At 42.6% G+C, this 23,061-nt stretch overlaps 1 protein-coding gene across 1 annotated transcript; it reads right to left on the bottom strand.

Moving 5' to 3' along the window:
- Positions 1–1,288: 1,288 nt before the first annotated feature.
- ccdc141 (coiled-coil domain containing 141) lies at positions 1,289–22,130 on the bottom strand. Its single transcript, XM_074695305.1, has 26 exons — positions 21,990–22,130; positions 18,083–18,289; positions 17,249–17,345; positions 17,011–17,153; positions 16,753–16,920; positions 14,311–16,257; positions 14,146–14,210; positions 13,944–14,052; positions 13,741–13,860; positions 12,458–12,799; positions 12,165–12,374; positions 11,892–12,062; positions 11,689–11,811; positions 11,439–11,618; positions 11,174–11,347; positions 10,957–11,097; positions 6,642–6,782; positions 6,376–6,564; positions 6,102–6,285; positions 5,812–5,924; positions 5,564–5,743; positions 5,331–5,488; positions 4,955–5,183; positions 4,585–4,862; positions 2,953–4,446; positions 1,289–1,754 (listed from the first exon to the last, which is right to left on the bottom strand). Exons 1-26 carry the CDS (start codon positions 22,128–22,130, stop codon positions 1,475–1,477), a joined length of 7,584 nt encoding a protein of 2,527 aa, XP_074551406.1. The 3' UTR covers positions 1,289–1,474.
- Positions 22,131–23,061: the final 931 nt, after the last annotated feature.

Genomic DNA, 23,061 nt, shown 5'->3' with positions numbered 1-23,061 from the left:
CAAAACGAAAAATAACCTTTATAATGAATAACAATTATATATTCACTGATTTCATACATTCTTTAAAAAGAACATTAAATGAAGCATCTAACTAGCAGGATGCTTGCCATTGTAAAGTAAAGGAACGTCAGGCAAGTATTAATTATTGATTAGTTATTGGAAATAAATGACCTTTTCCAAGTCTCTCCTCTACAATATTTAACCTTATTTAAATTTTCAGTTTTCTAAAAATGCTCTGCAAATGTTTAAATGTCATAGCAGCAATGAGTATTGTTCTGCAGAATAATTAATAATCCCCAGTCTCCATCCCCATTTCTTACATGTAAAAACTCCAGCTTTAGCCCCTGCAAATTTAAACCTTTCAGCAGTTTCTTCAAACTTTTCGACCTTTCGGCTCAACTTTTATCTTCTGATCTCTAATCTCACCTTTTTGATTTATTTTTCAACAACATAACCCCACCTACCTGTTTTTTTCTTCACATTAAAAAATGAACATGGTCATAAATTGTTGGGTTTTCATTAAAATAGAAAAGCAGATGCACAAAAAGAGAAACTAGATAAAACGTGAATTCAAATCTTTTACTTTACAACATGTGTTGTTTAGTCCCCCTACTTAAAAAAAAAGTAAAATTGTCAAAATTGTACATTTAATGTAATAATGAACTTAAAATGATACATTTGCATAATCTTACCATTTACATTTATAGTGTACAGATAGCTGAAAGAATTCCTCAATATTTATTGTAAAGCTGTTCAGGTTGAATTGAAGTTTTGTTGTATTTATTAGAAAAATATTAAAATTAAAGTCCATTATTTTATTATTTTAATTTCTGCTATTGTACTGCCAGTACCTGTAATTTAAGTATTAGTGATTGGTGCTTAATCAGGTACATAGAATTTATTTTTGTCAGTGTTGCTGTTTCCTCACTGACCACTAGATGCTGCTGTGACAAAATTGACTGCATTAAAGTAAACAGGAGAAAGCCCTAACTTCTGAATCAAACAAAAAAGTAAAAGCAATTCACAGAACTATATACTTACAAGAAACTATTTGATTGTTTTTTTTTTAGAATTATAAATGCCAGTAGAGGGGAAAAAATGAAAATGTGGGAATAAATATGGGAAACTGCAAAAAGAATATACAAAAAACACATGACATGATGAACCAACAAAATAACTCATACTTAGAAAAGTGAAGTTGTGATATTTGGTATTATAACAGCATCTTAAACACAAAAAAACACCCAGTGTTTCTTTATTTTTATTATTTATTAAATGTAACAGGGAATACAGTGATGAATAACGGTGGTTACACAGAAGTCAGACTCAATTTTTTCTGATCTTCTGCACAGTTCTCAGTTGTCCAGTTTTTAAACAGTTGACATTATATCCTATTGAATTTACATTAGTGATGAATGTTTTAAACAAAGATATATCTATGTGTCAATATATGTATCTGTTGTTTAAAGAGTAGTCAGAGTAGTATCAGGTAGAGCAGCCACAAGAGAACACAAAGAGTACCAAACCAAGAGTGCCAGTCCACACTGATGATGTTAAACACTTCTGTCACCAGCCACTCATCTCCACTGCTGCTGTTTCCAGCTGGCTGCAAGGACTCTTGGTGTTTGGCAGCCCAGGCCTCCTTTGACCTTCCATCTGAGTCCGACACCTCGGGGATGCACAGGACATGTTTCCCCTCCTCGTGGAATAGAGATCGGCCCGGATCAGGTGCTGCCACCTCTCCTTCTTTAAACCTGAAGTAACCATGATGACAGGAGGTCAGACAGCACACAGCCTCACACTAGGCTCCGATATGTTAAAAGTTTGGCTCTGTTATCTCAAAGGATCTATGGCTGATCACCAGACTGCCTTGTGGGCACTGAAAGATTTGTGAAACCTGGATGATGGGATGATTAGAGCCAAATGTGCAGTTTGACCTGTTCATGCGGGGATGTAATTCTGAATTTGTTACTGTGCACACAAAATAACACCACCCTGAATCACACAGAGCACACTTATGTTAATAATTATCAAGGAGAAAAACACAAGTGACCTAGAGTGATAAAATGTTAGTATGAAACTACAACACTCACTTCATATCACGTCGTTAAGTGAAACACCTAGAAAGGCTAGAAAGTGGGTCTCCTAACTCTACCAACCTCAGCATATTTAGGTATAAAGCACTCTCCTATGCTGCAAACAAAAACTTTAGTAAACGCAAATTCCTGCATCCCAGTGATCCTGAAAGGGAAAAGCAACAAAGGTAATGGATGGATGAATGAATGGAAGGACGGATGGAAACTTTTGCACACTGTCTAGCTTGGCAAAAATGCATCAATGGTGGTGTACTGAAAATTCATTATTAGTGTTCCACCAATAGTGCCATTTTATTTAATTTTATGCTTTTAATTTTATTTGTTAACAGTGGGAAGTAACGTAGGAGAAGGGTCCTTTACATCTGCATTAGCATTAACCTTGGCTTTGTCATGCATAGGTATGCATAAGTTGCAGCACATACGCTATACTAGGTGAAAGAAAAGCACCACAAATGCACACCAGGCAGGTAAAGATTGCCAGGGAATTTCAAGTTTAAGAATTGTTATCAGCGTTAAACAACTAGTATGGGCAGTTGAATAGTGTACTTTTGTTTTGTACTGATTTGCTGTATGTCTTCCTTAGATTCCTACAAGTTAGATACCATCCTCAGATCAATAGCATTACGATACTACATTATATAAAATATAGTCTAGTTTCAGTGATGTCAGCCATTGCTTTCTAAAGGAGTAATATGAAGAATTGATCCAGTTAGGATAAAGTTGACTCTAATTTTATTTTGGACATGGACACAAGATCAAAAAACTGAATCAGCACAAAGCGTGCACCCGATTCTATGTGTTGACTTAAAGTCATTAATCTTGTATGGCATTATGGAGCTGGTTATATGCTACCCACCAGCTGAGTGCGGGCTCTGGGTGTCCCGTCACCTCCACCTCTAGCGTCACTGGAGAGCCCTCCATTACTGTAGCTCTAGACAGGGGCCTGGTGAAGCAGGGAGGGCCAGTTTTAGAGGCCTTTCCCTGTGGAAGAGACTCTGTCTGAGCCTGGGGAAGAGGAGCAGGAAGGGAAGGCCCCTGGATCTGAGGAGTTAGCTTGATTTCCTCACGGATGGCCATGGGCTGACAAATGTTTGGGTCTTGGTCTGAAGTTAGTAGATGAGGTGGAGAGGAAAGTGGGGTTACATGCGGATTAGCCTGCTTTGCCAAAGCTGGGGTCTGTGCTTCGGGCTGGAGTGGAGCAACAGGCTTTGCAGAGCTGCTGGGGGTCATGCCAGGGTCATGCACACTCGGCTGAGTACAGGTGGACCCTTGGAGGGTGTGGACTGTCTGGTGGCTCTGCTTTCTGCTGTGTTCATCAGAACTTGAGGTGAAACTGCTGGATGCACTGATGTTACTGAAAATGTCTGGCTCTGGGGTAACCATGGGACGGACTTCAGGTGGACTCCCACTCCCCTGGGAGAGAGGGCTCTTTTGCTTTGACTTCATTTTGCTGTTGATTTCTGCCACAGCACAGTGACCCTTTGGAGTCAAGGACCGACTGTGAACGGTTTGTTGGATAACAGTGGTGGTTGTGGTAAGTGTGCTGCCTTGGGGCAGGGAGACTGAAGATGTTTTCTTGCTGAATTCCCGAGAAGTTACATCTTGATCAGGGCCACTCATTGAAACCTGGCTAGACTCTGAAAGGTTGCTGTCCTGGGTAAGGGTTGCACTTGTTTGGACACGCATTTCACTGGATTCAGAGAGTCTGATGTTCCCTGGAAGGATGCTTGCTTTGTTCAGACCAGAATCTTCAAAACTGGGTATTTCAGCGCTTCCACCGGCATGGGAGACCTGGTCCACATTTGAGATCTTCTTGCTCTTGGAAATTGGCCTTTCTTGGGCTGAAATAGGGTGGCTGCAAGCTTGTGACAAGGTGTTGCGACTTTCCAAAGAGGAAGATTGGCAATGAATCTTTTGCTGGCTGACTGTACTTATATTACTGACGTTGCGACTTCCTCTAAACGGTTTTGCGGTTTTCAGAACAGGATCCATCTGCAGCAAGGTCTCACCTTTGGTTGCTGTGTTTTGGGTGATTTTACCCCAATTACCCATGGTCCTCTGAGGCTGGTTACATGTAGTGTTATGCTCCTTCATTTCTATGGAGGTTTTCCTCTCAGGGGGATTATTGTTTAAGGTAGAAAAGGTATCTGGAGTGCCGTTCTCGTGAACTGGATTAGATTCTGGTGGCAAACTTGGCTCATGGCCACGAAGAGAGCAATCAGCACTCTGGGGGTTGTTGGTTGTGCTTGTCTCTCCAGTTACCAGGATGCTGCTCTGATTACTTGTGAGAGGGCTTGAAGTAGGAACTGTCAACAGACTCTGGACAAATAAACTGGATTCTGATCTTAATCTGTAACATGAACAGAAAGACAAAAAGGCAAAATGAAAATCTTTGAGATTCTTGACTTGCTGATGCTGAAAATCAAAATCAACATAGGAAGGGCTCAAGCTTTGTTCAGTAGTGACTGTGAAGTGTCCACAAACAGACCTGGTACTGTTGTGGCTGGTTGGAGGAGTTGGGCCAGTGTGGTCTGACTGGGCATGGTGCTGTTGGCTGTACTGGTTTGTGTGGACACTGTGGGAGCTGAAACAAACACCATCCTCAATGTCTGATTGGATCATGATGGACTCAGGGGTTTCTGCCAGCGGTGGGAGGGAGATATCATCAGGTGATGCACAATCGTATTCATCATTTGAGAGGGACTCCTCAGTCATCTCTTCCTGTTGCTGTAGCTCAGCCTCTGACAGACCTTCTGCTGATGCATCCTGGGTAAAAAAGTAGAATAGTTGGTCCTGAGAGCAAAGCAAAAGAAAAACAAAAACACGTCGTTTTGAATAATGAAAATTTGTTTACTTACCTGGAGCTGGTGACTTCTTGTTTCTTGTTTCTCTTTGCTCTGAAACTCTTTCTGGATGTCAGAGAATGACGGACAGGTCATAGGGAGTGGGGGTGTAGCAGAAACAGGCTTTGATTGGTTGTGGATGGTGTGGATTCTTCGGTTGGCGCCAATAGGGGAGCAGGAGAAGCTGAAAGTGTGGGAGGAGCAGTAGGAGGAGGTGGACTTTTCGTTGTGGGCGTGTTTGTTGCTGAAAGAGAGAACACATTGACTGATCAGTACCAGGATTTCTCTGATGGACACCAACTACCAGAGCTGGGATTCAGCTGTCTCTGAGTCTCAGTTTCACTGTATCTAACAAGTCAAACTGAATTCATGTGTGACATGTTCACAGTACATGCTCTCTGAGCTGATTGTCGGCGTGTCTGTGTCCAGACTGCGGCTTTTCTTTAATGGAGGCTTTCTATTGGCTGCTGTCTGCCTCTTCACAGGAACCTCCTTCCCATCATGCTCAGCTGTCAGTTCAGGGGTGTGGCCTGTCTCCTTCAGCTCGTACTAGAAAAACAAATCAGATTTAAAGATGAGCTTCATATAAACACACTTTTACCGCTGTCTTAAAACACATCTCACCATTTCAGCTGTCTCCTGTGAGCTTCGATTGTCTCTCTGTTGCTTCTTTCTCGACTTTCTGTTTCCCTTCTCTTTCTCTTCATCCTTGTCTTCCACCTCATTCTCTTTCCTTCTTTCCATCTTTCCCTCTTCATTATTCTCTTTCTTTTCCTTATTCTGCTGCTGTTTGAGATTCTCCATCTAAAACATTAATCAAATATTGTTAACCATGTCTATGAGATATTTTTATTATATGCTCTTGTTTTTACCTTCAATTTAGCCTCCAGCTCCATCAGTCCATCACTCAGTTCTCTGATCGACTCCACCATCTCTGAGTGTTTACTGACCGTCTTCTCAATGTACCGCTGACCCTCCTCCACCCCTATAAAATTTGTTAAATCAACAATAAAAATCCAGCTGAAGTTGACATGCTAAATTTCATAGTTCACAACAATGACAGCTGAAACAGAAAATGAAACTTAAGGGAAACCCTTGTAACATCAAGGTATCTGATTTTTTAGAAACAGCTGTGCATGTCTCTCATGTTTTTATCCCTCACCGTGCAGTCTGACAGCCAGCTCACTGATCTGACTGATCCTCTCCTCCTGCTGAGGAACCGTCGGCCACACAAACTTCTCAAACTGTTGGTAGAGAACAGCGACAGCTTCTGTGCTGCGACACTCTGAGGAAAACTTCCCCACACGAGCGATGGTCGCACTCGCCTCCTCACACCAAAACTGATACTATTAAAACAAAACAAGAGAATAAAAACTTGAGAAAGCTGATAACTGCGGATATTAAAAATCATTAACCAAATAAAATGGTTCAGTCACCTCCTCCATGGCCTGCTGCAGTTTGCAGGTCATCTCAAGTGTTTTTTGGTGCTCACTGACTCCACGTTCAAACTCTCCCATCTGCCTCTGCAGCTCGTTGATGGCATCCTCGGCCTCACGCGCCACACCCCCATCTTTGACCTCTAACCCCAGCCGTGCCGTCACACCTTGCAGACGTTTCCTGAGCGCCTGCAGGGGCAGACAGAGCAGAGCATGACTAAACCATCCATATCCACAGTTAGGAGTCACATTAAGACAAGACGTACCAGCAACTTCTCCTCGTACGTCTCAACCTGCTGCAGCTGGTTCCTGACGGCCTTCATGTTTCTGGTCCTGTCATTTCTCTTCATGTAGTTAAACTTCAGGTTGCTGAATCGCTTTTTCAGCTCTTTAAAGGCATCACGAAGCTGGGGAAAAAGCTCAGTCAATTCAAACCAAAGTATCTATTGACAAAAAAGCAGTGTTGACAAAAAAAAAGACAATTTTTGTAGATTAGTTCACTGTTGAATCAAAACCATGTGAAATTTTTTGACAAAAGCTGATTCGCTTGACTTTTAGAGCCTTTAATAAAAAAAACGCTTGATGAACTGGGCTTTGGAGACCAGTAGCTCTGCCTGCATACTGGGCAGCCTTGTGTTTATGTTACTTCAGGCCTTCAGATCTTTGATAACTTTATTTTTAGAGCAGGAGGGTTTAAATCCAGAGGGACATTTCTGACTCTGACAGGAGGATCAGCAGTGTCAGATGGCTGATCTGTCGGCTGAGAGCAGCTGAGGCAGTGATAAGTAGATTGGGACAGTGGAGTCTCATAGCTGAATGGATGATTATGTTGAAAGCAAAAGCCAGGAGGAGGAGGAGGAGGTCAGACTGTTTTCCTGTATCCCTGAGGTAGAGGGAGGTGGGGAGGGGCCTGGATTGAGCATGAGTCCTGAGCTATGAGAAGGTATCAGTCTTCAGACCACTCCAAGTGTGTTTACATTGTAAAGTCCCATTTACCTTTTTACACCACATTCATACACTGATGACAGAGGCTGCTATGTAAAGCATCCATCATGATAAACTGTTTCTGATGGCGGTGATGTGGTATGTGCAGAGGATAATCCACTTAAATGTCCCATATTATGCAAAAATCACTTTTTTAAGTCTTTAAGTGAAATTTCTGGGTCTTTGGCTTTCCTCCCAGCCCCCAAAATATGATATTTAATGACAAAACCTGGACTTAGTAGTGCTTGTGAATGTAAAAGTCCTGACCTAAAATGAGCTGTTTGGAATTTTGGGGATTTGCTGATGTCAGCGATTCCTTTTTTTGACCAATCAAGAGCAAGTCTGACCTGATTGGTCCACCGGAGCAGATACCCCCCCCCACCACCAGGAGAACGCCAAAGTTGAAGAGCCATCACTGCTCTGTTTTTGGCTGTAAACAGCCACATAGTTCCATGCACAAGCTTTCCATCTCAGAAGAAGACAAGACTAAGTGGCTAGAATTAATTTATGAGGAAAATGTGCCAGCTACACTCAGTAAAACTGTGCGTGTGTGTGCTAGTCACTTCACGGCCGACTGCTTTTCCAACTTTGGACAGTCCAACAGAGAGCTAGCGAATAGACTGGTCCTGAATCCAGGCGCATTACCAACCATCCACCAACAAACCTGGGACCCTGGAAATATGAGTATTTTAAATGCTGTGTGCTGTGGAGCAGATGTAAGAGGTTTTCCTCAATGTCCCCCCTGTCTCTGTGTAAGCTTCAGGATGCTAACTGTAGCTGCGGTTAGCCTGTTGTTTTAGCCTGTAATGTTACGGTAAATGAGCTTCTCTGTTTTCTAAACATTGTGCACTCGGAGCTCGTGGCGCCGCTCTCAGTGACGTGGAAGAGCGGGGCGGTATCAGCGGTGACTCATTTACATATGAAGGCCACGCCCACTAAATCAGAGCGTTCTGAACAGAGGGGCTATGAGAGGCTGGAAACAATGCTGCTGTGCTTGATTTATTGGCTTTTTGGACCAAAACATGTTACTACCATTTCATGAAGACATCAATGATCCATATTAAACTGCAGAAAAGGAGCAGAATACGGGACCATTAATTTGGATTCTACAGAGCTACAAAACCGTTCATAAGAGACAGCAGGGTTACAAACACCTTTTAGGATCACTGCTGAGTCACACTTAAAACAAAGACTTGAATCAGACAGCCAACAGATAAACACAATAAGGCATCAAGTATTGGATTTTTTATGGATAAAATAGAAAATCTTAAGAATAACCAACAAGCTATCAAACAGAAATGGAACCAATCCTCTGCAACAATCACGTTCCAGAGCGGTGTGACTCAGCAGAGTGGACACAAACACATCTAAGAGGTCAGTCATTCTGTCTCTCATATCTTGCCTTCCCTCGAGCTCAGACCCAAATCCTTTGGCTTGAGTGGTCATGGTGGTCGACCCAGAGGTGGTGTCTGATTACAGAATTTCCCCCACTCTGCTCTGTGAAGGAACTGTTAAGCCTGCTGGAAAGATTCACCAATGGTCTCGTCAACAAGAGCTTCCCAAACAACCAAGAAACAAACAACAAAGATGTAATTTCTCTCTCATTAGGTCACAATCGTGCAATTACAGGAATTCTATCAAGTGTATAAAACTCATGGAGCACTGGCTTTAAAGACTCTTTCAACTCGAGACTAGTGACCTGTAGAAGTGGGTGGTTTGAGACTCAAAGAAAATGACGGATCTGTGAGTGCTTGATTGAGGAAACAACAAACTACAAATGATAAAGACAGATACACGTTTGTTCATGCTGACGTTCACCCCAGCTGCTTCTGTAGGCCTGTGTAATGATAACACACACCACCAGGTGCATGATGGGAAATACCCGCTGAATGACATGGGCTTTATTTCTGTCAGTCCAGCTGAATCCACCTCCCTCTCTCCTTCTCAGATCCCTCTTACTGCAGCTGCTCTGCTGTTGCTTACAGCAGTTACTGCTCCTATAAAACCAGTAGTATCTTAAACTGGCCGTGCATGTTACACAGAGATCAACTTTTGTTGGCTTTGACATTCACCGCATAGCCACTGCAACCAGATTACGTTAAAAGTAATGGGGTTTTCCGTCCTCACAGCACTGTTTTCTTGGAGTGCCACCCAGTGTAGAGGCTGACCACAGCAGTGAGAGGTGAACATGGATTTTATGGACCAATAAAATCTAACTCTGCCCCGCTGACTTCAGTTATATTTAGACCCTGATAAAACTAAGAGTAGCTGACTCGGATCAGAGCCATCTAAGTCAAAGCTGGTTCAAGAGCTATTTGGAGGAATAGTAAACACTTAAGTGTTTATTAAGTACCTTCATGTTAGATTATTTAAATCATAGTTTGATATCTAGAATATCTCTACTGCAAAGAAAGATAAAACTTTACTGTAGAGGTCCACAAATTTTATTGCACTTAGGTAATAATTAGACAAAGTTTTTTCTTATTTCTTTGAAATTACCCCGAAAGTTTCATGAGGATTAGCACATAACTTCTGGCCAGATTCTGTTTTGCAGTGCGCCAGTGTCTGTCACAATCAGGTAAGGCCAATTTACAACCCCACTCTTGGTGAATATCACAACTAAGGCCTTCAGTTGTATCATGTAAAACATTATTGGCCAAATCATGAAGGTATATTGTTTTGCATGTGATCTCAGTTATGCATATCAACAAACTTGGTGAAATTAAAAAACAAATAGCTTACTATCAACTGCTCATTGGGAAACCCAATTATTCACTCAACATTTTAAAGGTAATTATCAGAGGAAACAATGAACCTAACTTCTGCTTTCAAGAAGTAAGCAGCTTTTATCACCTGCTTCTCTGGAAACAGCAGAAACATTGGGATACTTCTAAAAACATTTTGTGTTGGGTTGTGATTTAATTTCAAATAAATTATTTGCTAATCGTCACCTTCCCACCTTACAATTTGGAGTAAATTTCAAAGAAACTGGAAAAAACAGTAACCTACCAATAGTGACCAGCAACTATAAATTTGGACATTATTTTAAAGAAACTATGTGCTAATTTCAGAGAAATAAGAAAAAACATTGTCTAATTATTGCCTAAGTGTGTTGAAATTTACGGACCTCTAAAGTAAAGTGTTACCCAAAAAAAATGAGAAATTATTCAGAAAATCAGAAAAACTTGGCAGGATCCCTTTTTAGATAAAATCTTCTGACTAGTAAGTATTTCCCAGAAGCAACCGTCACGTTTTGGGGGAATTACACCCACTTTGTTTGATCACATTAGAGTTAGATAATAGCTCCAGGTGTTGACAGCTCCCACACCAGTGTACACTCACATAGAGACCCAGCTCTTGCTGATCTGAAGACATTGGGAAGTTGTGGTCCTGCAGACAGGTGGGTGGGTGGCATTAGCCTCCTCTGCTGGTCATACCAGTGAATAACAACATCTCAGTTTTGTACCTGTGGTTGCCCACCCAGAGATGTCTTTTGGTTTCGATAAACCATAAAAAAGCAACCATGTGAAGGTAACATGTTTTAGTGGTTTTCAACTCTGTGGGTCAAGCAAGCCTTTCCCTCCCCAGTCACCTCACCTGGTTGATGTCATTGTTGAGCTGCCGTGTGAGCAGCTGGTTCTGTTCACGTTGTCTTGCCTCGTTCAGCCAGGAGGCACAGAGAGAGTCCAGAGAGAGGAAACGAGCTTCCAGCTGCTCCACTCTGAAACACGTACAACCCTAACAGAGGAAGATATCAGATTCAGTGCAGTGAAAGCTTAAGTTTTATTTGGATGAATCTTTTCTGTGTTCGTACTTTCTGGTTGGCAGATGTGCAGATGTCTGTCTTCAGTGTTGATGCAGTTTTCAGAAGACTCTGGACCCGCTGCTGTTTTTCTCTTTGCTGACTCATCTCAGCTTCACTCCATCCACATAAACCAGTTGGCACAGTTAAAGGGCTGTCTTTGTCAGACTCGAGTAGCGCCTCCAACTGGGGAACAAAGATAAGGATTTCCAGTCATTAACTGTTTGTTGAGGGCTATACTGGGTCATAGTTAGCCATGCATGTGCACTCATCTGACCTGTCTGGATGTGAGATGAAAGCTGCCGGTCAAATCCAAGATGGACTCGCTCTGTTGGATCTTAGTCTTCACTGTCTCTTGGAGCTTCAGCAGCTCTGACAGATCCTCCTCCTTCACGGTTTGGACTCCTTTTAGAGTCCCCCAGTTCTTCATCACGTACTCCACCTCAGTATCCAGTTTCTGGAATATCAAACACTCCTTAGCTTGAAAAAGGATGCTAATATTCCAAACTTCACGTTTTAAGACTCACCTTGAAATGTGGTTTGGCTTGTTTGAAGTGCTCCAGCAGCTTGGTGGTGTGCAGGTCTGAGCCGAGATCCATCTGAGTGCAGGAGTCCAGCAGCTCAGAGACACATTTCAAGTCCTGCAGAGTCTAAAAAATGCAGCATTTCATTGGTGAGAAGTCCAACTAAAGGGCATTGGTGCAGTTTTGATTTGCAGAGTTTTACACACCTTGAGGAATCTCTCCTGATATCTCCTGCAGTACGCCTCCTGCTGCTCTTGGATCTGGGTTTGTTGTTCACTCAGCAGTTCATTCACCTCCTGTTGGTTTCTGCAGAGTTGCTCTAATGTCTGTTGTACCAATGAAACCATAGCCTGCACATTTAACCCTGCCCCTGACACCTAAAAGTGTACAAAACCAGAAGCAAATTAAGCCTTAACTTTCACAAAACCAACACTTCAGCTGTCAGGTATTTTTTGTGTCATGTGTGAACATCTGATCACCTGGGACACAGAATTGACAAAGTTCTTCCCCAGTTCCTGACAGGTGAAAAACCTCTGCAGTGTTTCCTGCCACATGGCGTCAAGCTGCTCCTTCTTCACCGGTTGGGCGGAGAAGTGAGTTTTCCTGCTGCTACAACTTCCTGTTTTCTCCTCCTGTTTCTCTGGGCTCATTTTGCAAATCTTCATCATTTCCTCCATCTCCTCCTCCACCTGGAGAACAGATGATCAAACTATTAACAGACAACAGAACAACTAAATAAGAGCTTTTCGGGGAAACTAGAGGAGGCACTGACCTGCTGCGCCGCCCGTAGGAAAGCAACGTAGGGTTGCAGCAGCTGTAGGTGCGAGTCTATCTTTCTGTTGAGACTCAGCAGCTCCTTCAAGACCAGATCAACTCTATCAGCAAGTTCAGGACTTGGTGAACCAGTCAAGTTAGCAGCCGGGAGACTCGGCTGAGCCGTGTCAGTTTCCATCAGTCTTCCTGTGCTGCCTCTCTTCAGCTGCTCTGTCAGGGCCTTCAGAGGGGACAGCTGGCTGTTTGGTTCTCTGGGAGGCTGGAGACTTATTCTGCTGGTTTGATCTGTCCTCATCTGATCCAGAATCTGTGTCATAGTCTCTGCATCCTGACCTGCAGACTGGAGAAAACATACCAAACTATTTCTGTAGTGGAAACAAAAGTTAGACTCCAAAACGTGTCCCTTGAATTTATCAAGACTAGTAAGTTAATGTCACATATTGACTGTTGTTAGGCGCCGCCCTGTTGGCTATGGCAGCTCTCTTCTCTCGATGTTTCTTGTAATTTTTTGTCTCTTTTTCCGTCATCTTTGCATTTGGAGTGGATCATTACTTTGTATGGCTCATTTGTTGGCCATGGACACCAAACTTTTTGTGTCTTCAGCGATATTTTTACTACTTTTCTCCTGTGTTTGTCTGGAGATCCTACAAGTAACCATGGCTGCATTGTTTACATGTGAACTCAGCTGTTAGCAGCCTGTAGCATGTCAATGCTAACTGGTGCACGGCCTGATGTTTCCCCACAAGGTGAGGAGAAGGAGGTGAGGACGACGTGCTGGTTCTCAGGTGTGAGCTAAGAAGTGACGACATGGACCTGTCCTTCCATCCATCGTTATTGGCAACGTAAGATCTATCTCCAATAAGACGGACGAGCTAGCTGTGCTAACCCAGAAACAGAGGGAATACCAGAAGGCAGAGTAGCATCATGCTATTCACAGACATGGCTAACGGAGCTAACACCAGACACCAACGCCACATTGGAAGAGCATCACCTGCTGTGAGCAGACAGGATCCAGGAGACAGAGACTGAACAGACTGCTGAAGAAGCTCAGTCCTGGACCCTGTGGAGGTGGAGGCTGGCTGACTGGACAATGATGGACAAGCTGTCAGCATTTATTTTCTTATGGAGCTTTTTGCACTTTCTATAGACTTTCTTACTTTTGTTTTCTTGATTGTTGCTGTGACTTCAATTTTGTTGTACTTGTTACAATGACAATAAAGTTCTATTCTATTCTATTCTATATTGAAGGGAAAACATGAAGATTCAGAGGTAGAAGTGTACCTCAGCCTGAGCAAGCAGCTGCAGGTGTGTGTTTAGACTCTCTTCAGCCTCAGAGAGCTGCTGTCCTGCTTCAGTGCTGTCAGACAGATCACTGCTGCTCTGCTGCACCCAGCCCCAAATCTGTACAAAAACAGAAAACACATGAGACAAGACTTCACTCAGTATTTAGTAAAACTGTCTGAAAGAAGACAGAAAAAAATCACCTTGTCTGCAAGGTGTTCACATGACGACACAAGCTGTTGTCTCTGATTGGTCAGAAGGGATTGGTTGGTGTGCTCTTCCTCACTTTGAGTCTCCTCTTCAGGCTGCCCACTGCCACAGGAGAATAAATTGATTTATGAGATAATTAACAAAAGTGCAAGGTCTCCTTCGGCAGTGGGGTTTTGATACTCTGCTGAGAAGTACCTGGATGTTGCAGAGACGGATTCTTGCTGATCAGTCTTCCGTTCAGACATATGAAGGTCTTCATCCTGGAGACAGTTTAAACAGCAGCAAACACACTTAGGTGAGGATTCTGTTGCACATCTGATGCTGCAAGAATTATCCAAAAACACTGAACACACCACTTACTTCTGATCCAGATCCAGAACAAAGATCCTCATCCTCCTCTGATTCAGAGCCAGCTTGCAGATTCCTGGTCTCCCCTAGTTGAGGTTCAGGATTCTCAACCAAGTCAGACTCTGGCTGAACATCTGAGAGAGTTTCTGGCTGGTCTAGAGTCTCCTCTGATTTGGATCCAGGCTTGAAATACTCTCTGAATTTAGGTTTTAGAACCACCCTAGATCCTGGCTGAGTCTCTGATTTGACTTGTGTTTCCTCTGATTCAGATCCTGGTCTGGATTCAGTCTTCAACTCTGGTTTATATCCTGCATCAGAGCTTTTGGTTTCAGACCTGATTCCAGGCTCCAGGTCTCTGGTCTCCTCTGCCTTGAGGTCTGGTCTGTATCCAGCCTTCAAGTTGATTCTGAAGCCAGATTGCAGGTTGCTCGTCTCATCAACTCTGGAAACAGGCTTTGATTCTGATCCAGTTACAGGTTTTTCATCTGATCTGGACCCATGCATATCTGATCTTGAATCAGGCATGTGGTCTGTTTTGGGTTCAACTTTTAGATTTGGCTTAACTCCAGATTGAAGGTTTTTGGTCTCTGTAAGTCTAGATCCAAGCTTTAACTCTAATCCTGATGGAGGATGAAGATCTGGTTTGGGGGGAGGTTGCAGGACTGGTTTGGATTCAGGCACCTGATGTTTTGTCAGGGATCCAGATTTCAGTCCAGGCTCTTGGTCTTTTGAATGTGCCAGTCTAGATTGTTGCTCTAGATCAGATCTGGACCCCAACTCTAGGTCTTTGTTCTCCACTGATGTGGATCCAGACACCGTTCTGATCTCATCTTGCTTTGGAACAGGCTCCAGATCTGATCTGGATACTAGCCACAAGTCCACTTTGGAATCTATCTGGATTTGTCTCGTCTCTGCTGACCTGGGTTGTGACTCCAGGTCTGGTCTGGAAACAGATGGAAGGACCAGGGTCTCCTCAGGTTTAGATCCAGGCTTCAGGTTTGACCTAAGATCAGGTTTAACATCTAAACTCAACCCTGACTCTGTCTCCTCTGATCTGGATCCAGTGGACAAGTCCATCTCACATACAGCTTGAAAGTCTTTGGTTTCCTCTAATCCTGATCCTGGCTTCAGATCTACTCTAGACTGAGGATTTTGGACTGATCTAGATCCTTTCTTCTCGATTTCCTCTGACCTGATTCCAGACTCAGTGTCTCTGGTCTCCTCTGGTCTGTGTCCAGCATTCAGGTTTAGCTTGATTCCAAACTGCAAAGTTTTGATCTCCTTTAATCTGGATCCAGGTTCTACTTCTAATCTGGTTCCTTGCTGCTTGTTTGGTCCAGGCACATGGCCTGATGTGGATCCAACCTTCAGGTTTAATTTTAAACCATCCAGTGTGGTTTTGGTTTCCTCTGGTCTAGTTTCAGAATTTAGCTTAGGGTCAAATCCAGGCTGGACATCAGACTTGGATCCAGATTTAGGCCCTGAATCAGACTCAATCGAGTCTTTGGTCTCCTCTAACTTCAATGCAGATTCTGGCTGTGCACCTGATCTGAGCCCTAGCTTGTAGGTTTTGGTCTCCTCTGATCTGGAATTTAACAGCAGGTCTGGTTTAGACCTGTATGGAAGGTCTACGGTCTCCCCAGGCTTTAGATTCCTGGTACAGACAGGTACAAGTGGCAGATCTGACCTGGATCCAGGTTGAAGTTCGGATCGAGATTCAGGCTGTAGAGTTTTAGTCTCTTTTAATCTGGATCTGAATATCAAATCTGAACTAGATTCTGGCTCCTGGTTGTTGGTTTGCTCAGTTCTGGATCTAGAGTTTTCATCAGATGTGGATCTAGAGTTCAGCTCTTTGGTTTCTTTATTTCTGGATTCTAGCCTCAGGTCTGGGGTCTCTTCTGTTTCTGGTTCAAACTGCTGATCCTGGTCCAGGATTTCATCCTCTGTCAGTCTCAGGTCCTGCAGCATAGACAGTGGATTTGAAGTTTTAATAATTATTGGTAAAGGTCTAAAATACATGTGTCCCAGTTTTCTTGAGTCCAGACTCTTGATTTTAGAAATATAGGAGCGGTGCAGGACGTTCAGCATGCAGAATATTTTTAAATGCAGTCATCAGAGGGTCGGGAATGTCGCTGTGGACACGGTTTGTATTTATATCCTGAACTCAAGACGGATGCTGACAGAACAGACTGATGGGTTGTGGCTGAGAGTTCAATTTCTCTGATCTAATATAAAACTGTAAAATTAGGTCCACTGTATTTTAAACTGATCATATTTTAGTGTTTGAGTTGAAAGTTTAAAGTTGAACAAAAAATCTTTACAGTACAGTACTTACATTACAGTGGAAGATGATGTTGATTTTGGCACAATGCACTACTGTTTCTACAAGGGTCATAAGGTCAGTGGTTTATAAAAAGCCCTGTGAGCTATATGGAGCTGTCAAAGATGGCTTACTTCTAAACTTGTCTCTCTAGACTCTTGTTCTTCCTCGTGGACCATATTGAGGTTTTCCAGCTGATGAAGCTGCAGCTTGACAGCCTGGTCTGCTCTTCTCCGCCGGTCCTGCAGCATCTCTACAAGCTCTTCCAACCTCAATGCCGTCCCCCCTCTGAGCTGGGAACTCTGGGAAAGAGATGCACAATCAGCTTTGATTCAAAAGAGCTTTTCCTCAATCTTCTGCTCATGAGATGTTTGATGAGCAGCTCTGTTTACCTCCATCTCCTCCTCCTCTTCATCCCCCTCATCCTGCAATACTCCTCCTCTCCTCTGGAGGGCCTCAGTCCTCTGCAGCTTTCTGAGTTTTAGCAGCAGAACACTGCTGCTTGTTAACACCTGCAGAGATTTACCCAGAAGCTCTAAAACAAACAAACAAAAAAGAAGTTCAGGATCTTTTGATTTAAATCAAAGCAAATCTCTTTATATCTGCAAGACCAGTTTCCATGTTGCTCACCTTTTCTCGTGGAGTCATATGTGAGCTTCACTTCAGTTAATCTGTTGCTGTCTGCTGTTATCAGCATCTCTTCCACGCTGTTGATGCTGGCTTCAAACTGCGGACAGATGTGTTCAATGTGAACAATTCTTAGTCTAAAACTCTGGCCCCAGAACACAGAATCTACATTTTAATGTTAATCTGTGAACAGTAATGTAAACAGAGAAAAGTCTGTTTGACGTGACCTTGAATGAATGAACGCGGACTGAAATAGACCCAGAATACTCTTTGTTTGGATTATTTTAGATAGAGACCGCAGCAGGTGACTCGGGTCAGGCAGCAGGTGTTTGTCATAAACTCAACGGACCAATCAGCACGGCTTTCTGTGGCACGCCAGAGACTTAGCAAAACACCGCACTGACCTGGGAATGTGAGAGTTGGAACAAATGTTCTTTAAAGAGACACGAGAGGAGGATAAATCACAGCCTCGGTCGGCTGTTAAACGGTAGAGGACAGAACACTTAACTGTCCGCAGGGAGAGGGTCAGGGGTCAGGGGTCAAAGCAGACTGACAATGGATAAAGACGCTCTGCAGTGAGAGTCGGATTTCCCTGAGCTGACCTTCAGCGCACTGTCCAAGAAGACTTTTCATGGCTGCTAACACCTAAAAGAAACACTCGTCTGCGCCTTTATGGCCCCAAATGATCAGGGAGATACTGAACCAGCTGTTCAGAAAGTTTGATCAGGATTAGAATGATCCGGATTTACCAGATTGTGGAAGTTTCAGATTGCAAGAGCTCCACATGGCACTACATAATCAATCTATAGGGCCCCATTGATGGCCCGTGTTTCTTACCTCTTTTGCTCGGCTGTAAAACTCTGCAGCCAGTTTCAGCACCTCCTCTCGTCTCTCCAGCAGACAAAGAAGCAACGACCACCCCTCCTTCAGAGAGGCTGTCATGGCTTTGTGAACCTCCTCTTCCTCTTCCTCCTGCTTTCTGCTCCTCTTCTGTTTCCTCCGCTCTGTCTTCCCCACCACGGACAACACTTCCTGCTCATGTTTCTGGAGTTAGATACAAAAAAAAAGTTTATTTTAAGATATTTAAAGACAAAAAAGACACCTGAATTTCTTGTAAAGAATAAAAAAACTAAAATTGGTGTAAGAGAATGTACTTGTTTAGTGTCTTATGCCATTCCCATTTCAAGAAACTTGATTTTTCTGGTTTTGTCAGGTAAATGTGGCCCATATTAAACAAAATCTACTTAAATGAGACATGAACAGCTCTTTAAATTTGATCTAATGTTGTGTACTTTTGATTCGACGGGAAGAAACTGAATACTTAACACTGATAAAAACATGTTTACGTCTACCTTTAGTTTCTGTAGCAGCTGCTGCTGTTCCTGGATCAGTTTTTGGTTTTCTTCCTGGTTTGATCCAATCTCACATAGACCTGGATGGACCTGTACCAGCTGGAGGTGGACCAGAGACCCACTCTGTACACACACACACAGAAAAAAAAATCAGTAGCTGGGTTTACCTACAATTGAAATTGGTTTAGAAGCCCAAACCAGAATAAACCAAAACCATTGAAAGTTATTTCAACCCTGAAACAGGAAGTTGTCATTCTGGGTTCTGTTTGCACATGCTCTGTCTTTGACGTACACCATTCCCACCTCTAGCTTAGAGACTTTTCAGACCCCTTTAGCAACTTTTTATTTATTTATTCATTCATTCAGGTGTTGAGCCCCTCCCCCTCGTTCCAAAACACTCAGAGACTGAGAAATCCTGCTCGCTCATAGCAGTCCTTCCCAGCTTGAGCATCGTGTGTGTCTCTTTGGGGTAGCTTTGGTCGGTCCTAAGCCCGGGTAAAGGAGGAGGGTTGATGTGTTGATTTCAAAATAAAAATAAAATGTTACAATGTTATTCCTGTCTCCTACAATGTCCATTACAATTGCATGCAAACGACTTATTTTACAAATTGGAGGATGGCGTCATTTAGCAACTTTTAACTTCTCAAACAGACAAAAGTAGGGGTGCACCGATCACAATTTTCTGGCCGATCACGATCACCAATCTTTAAAAAGCCTGATCTGCACAATCCAAAAATGCTGGCAGACAAACATAACAAACATTGAACACAGTTTCTATACTTTATTCTCTGTCACCAAAAAGATTTGCATCTCAACATGGCCGCCCTTTGCCTTTATCATAGCCTGGAGACGACCTGACACTGTCTCTGCATCAAGTTTTGACCATGACTTCATCAGAGCTGTCTTCAAAGCGGTGACACTGCTGCTGTGAGATACTCTTCAGACCTCCCTCTCCAGGATAGACCAGATCACAAAGTCCATTGGATTGACGTCCGGACTTGACGGAGGCCACATGTTCAGGAAAGTGTTGCTTGCACCAGGCCTGTGTGACATTGGATGTGTGAGCTGCTGCTCCATCTTGTGTGAAGACAAACTGGTTTCCAAATGCATCGATACACCAAGGCAACACTTTTTCTTCAAGCATTTGAAGGTACGCCTGGCTGTTCACCTTCACACCCTCCTGAATGAAGACCAAAGGAGACTTTGAGCCATCAGATGCAACAGCAGCCCACACCATGACTCCAAGATCTTCTCATCAGACCAAACCAGGACTTTATCTGCGGCACTCTGGATCTCCTGCAGCATCATTTTCCCCCTGTCAAGCCGTTTTTTCTTGGAAGCGTCTGAAATCAGTTGTCTGTGTTGCATATTTAGCGCTTTCAGTCTGAGATCCTGTTTGACGATTCTTCTCAGTGAAGTTCTTGTGATGTTCGCTTCCTTTGCTGTTGCCCTCATGCTCCTGCGAGGATTCCTTTGGATTATCTTCCTCACAATCTCAACAACCCTTTTGGTCCTGACTGAACGTTTTCTTCTTGCTGGTGGTATTCCCAGTCTACTTGTATCATTTCATGACATTGTAGACAGTCTTACGGCAAACATTCACCTTTTTCATGATTTGCATTGTTGTCAGTCCAGCCTCCTTCAAGGCCACAATCTGATCGCGGTTACCCTTTGATGCTGTACTCGACAATCATTAGGAGTAAACAAATGAACTCAGGTACATCAAAAGCTATGCTTTTTGAGAGAAACTATCCAAAATTTTAAGTTTCTAGGACAAAAGCTAAGCAAACAAAATAGAGATATATGATGGGTAAATCTTTCTGATCCAGCCTGTATACCTTCAATGTTCCAATCTTATTTTATTGAAAATCATTGAACAATACCTGTGAAACAATAAAATCTTTATGTTTTAACTTTAACAGACCAGAATAGATCACGTCACATGTAAATAGTTGACTTGAAATCTTCATCAGAACGATTTCAATCAGAATTTTAAAAAAGTCTACATGGAAACCTGGCTAACGATAGTAAAAAGTAAAGCTTTTATACTGAAGTTCTGCTTGAAAGGCTGTTAAGTTTAACACCAAATAACCGTTAAAACAGCGGCTCAGTCTACAAACAGGAGCCGTTCCCAGAGTTCAGACTCCACATATCCGTGTTTTCTCTGTGAACACATATTCAGATCTTTATAGTTCTGTTTTGGTTCCTCTCACAGCGACCCGCTGACTCCTTCAGGTCGCAGTGAGCCGCATGTATCTCTGCACACATGTGTCTGTTCAGGCATTCCTCAGGATGATACAGTATCTCTGGCACGTCAACCCGACAGGACACAGAGTGACGCATGACAGCACACAAACACACACACACACTCTCATGAAAACACACTCTTTAAATACACTGTCAGTAATTGCCAAAACTATTATCTGACACACATAGGAACACTTTTTAAATACACACTCACCTTCAAACCCAGAGGGACATCAGCTGTCACACACACACACACACACACACACACACACACACACACACATACACACATAAATAGTCTGTGCTATAACAGGACACAGCACATGGACTGAACAGTGACCAACGGATGAAGTTAGAGCCTGTATCTCCTCAAACAGCCTCCACAGGACACACTGAAGTGTAGAGAAGTGCTGCAGTCGTTCAGCTTCATGAATCTCACAGAGAGAGGTGAAAGTCAGAGCTGACAGTTTTCATAAACTCACACCCCAACAGCTCGACCAAAGACAGAACATTTCCTCCTCATGAGGAACATGAGGAGCTCATGAACGTGGGACAGTTTTTCCTCACATGTCAGTCCTGTCAGCTCCAGCTATGGAGGAAGTCCCAAAATAGCAGCCGGTGCATCCTGAGAATCAATCATGTTCGATGTTTGTTTCTCTTGTACGACGCTATGAATCTTAGGAGTGAACTATTCCTTCACTCATTCCTTCATTGCTGCTTGTTTTATGGGGACTGGGATTAAGGTGTTGAACTAATGGTTTCATCATAGCTGTTATCACTGGGTTCTTCAACCCGTCATGTGACTCTCTGTCCCATGAAACTTCTTCCCTTCTTCCCAACTTTCAACTACTGATGCAACATGAAACTAATTTTGTTTATCTTAAAGCTTTAGAGGAGCGATGACTTGTAAAACTTTTTCTTTTAGCTTGTACTTTCCTCTTTACCATCAAACATCTTCAGTTACCTCATTCCCAGACTTTGTTTCTGATATGCTTTTATTTTGAAAGGACATACATGTTTCATTTCTGTACTGAGGGAAACACTGGCACTGTATCCTCACCTCTATTCAACTACAGATGTTAAGAACAAGAGGTGTCAGAAGCAGGTAGAGTCTTTTCACCTCACTGATTTGTTGGTTTCCTTACCTTGAGGACAGAGACGACGATCAGTGATTGGCCGGCCTGGACAGCGATGGTGCTCAGAGTTGTGACGGATGGAGAGAGTCTCCTGTCCTCTCCTCCTGTTTTCAGTCCGACTTGTTTCTCCTCCACCTCTCCAACAGTCATGATGAAACACTGAGTCCAGGATCCTGTTAGCGTGCGGGGAAAGGGTTTCTCCTTCACGTCAGCACTCAGGTTTCATCTTTAAGGTAACTTCCTGTTACAGGCCAGAGCAGGCTAAAGTGTTTCCTTATTTTGAAATGTTCATTGTTGCTTTTTCAGGTTGTTATTATCTTCCTTTAAAGATTCCTGGGTCAAAGTTTTCTTGTCTTAAAAATTGGATGGTCTGAATCTCCTGTAGTGAAAAAGAAACACAAATAAAATTTCATATACTTCCTTTAAAGAGAAACATTCAGATTTGATAAAGTTAGATTAATTTACACCAAGGGATCAAACCAGAGCTGGGTGGAAAATACAAAATCTTGTAGAAAGAAACTCTTTTGTTTTTCTTTCTTTCATACTTTTTTCTTGTTCTTTCTTTCTTTCTTTCTTTCTTTCTTTCTTTCTTTCTTTCTTTCTTTCTTTCTTTCTTTCTTTCTTTCTTTCTTTCTTTCTTTCTTTCTTTCCTTCCTTCCTTCTTTCTTTCTTTCTTTCCTTCCTTCCTTCCTTCTTTCTTTCTTTGTTTCTTTCTTTCTTTCTTAAGTATGTAAAAATCTTACTTAATGAGTAAACGCAGCCTCAGGTGTACTTCAATGAATATTAAAATTATGTTAAATTCAAAGTTCAACAAATTTGTACAAATCTTAATTTTATCTGTCAGATAATCATGGTTCAACAAACTGTGATAAACACATAAATTAAGAACTGGGCTTAATTAAACAGTGATACAACATCTTGACTAGTTATGAAACATTAGATTGATGTAATCTTTTAATTCTTTAATTAATGCTTAACATGTTATTAATGAGTGCGCTGGATCAGCCCTGATGCTCTGAGGTCCGTTTTAATAACTGAGCAGTAAAAGTGAAGTTATAACTGTATAAAGCTCTGGGTTCAT

Source organism: Halichoeres trimaculatus, unplaced genomic scaffold (assembly GCF_033239565.1).
Source record: "Halichoeres trimaculatus isolate MK-OKI-2021-1 unplaced genomic scaffold, fHalTri1.1 fHalTri1_scaffold_19, whole genome shotgun sequence".
Classification (NCBI taxonomy): Eukaryota; Metazoa; Chordata; class Actinopteri; order Labriformes; family Labridae; genus Halichoeres; species Halichoeres trimaculatus.
This window is presented reverse-complemented; position numbering and strand designations above follow the sequence as displayed.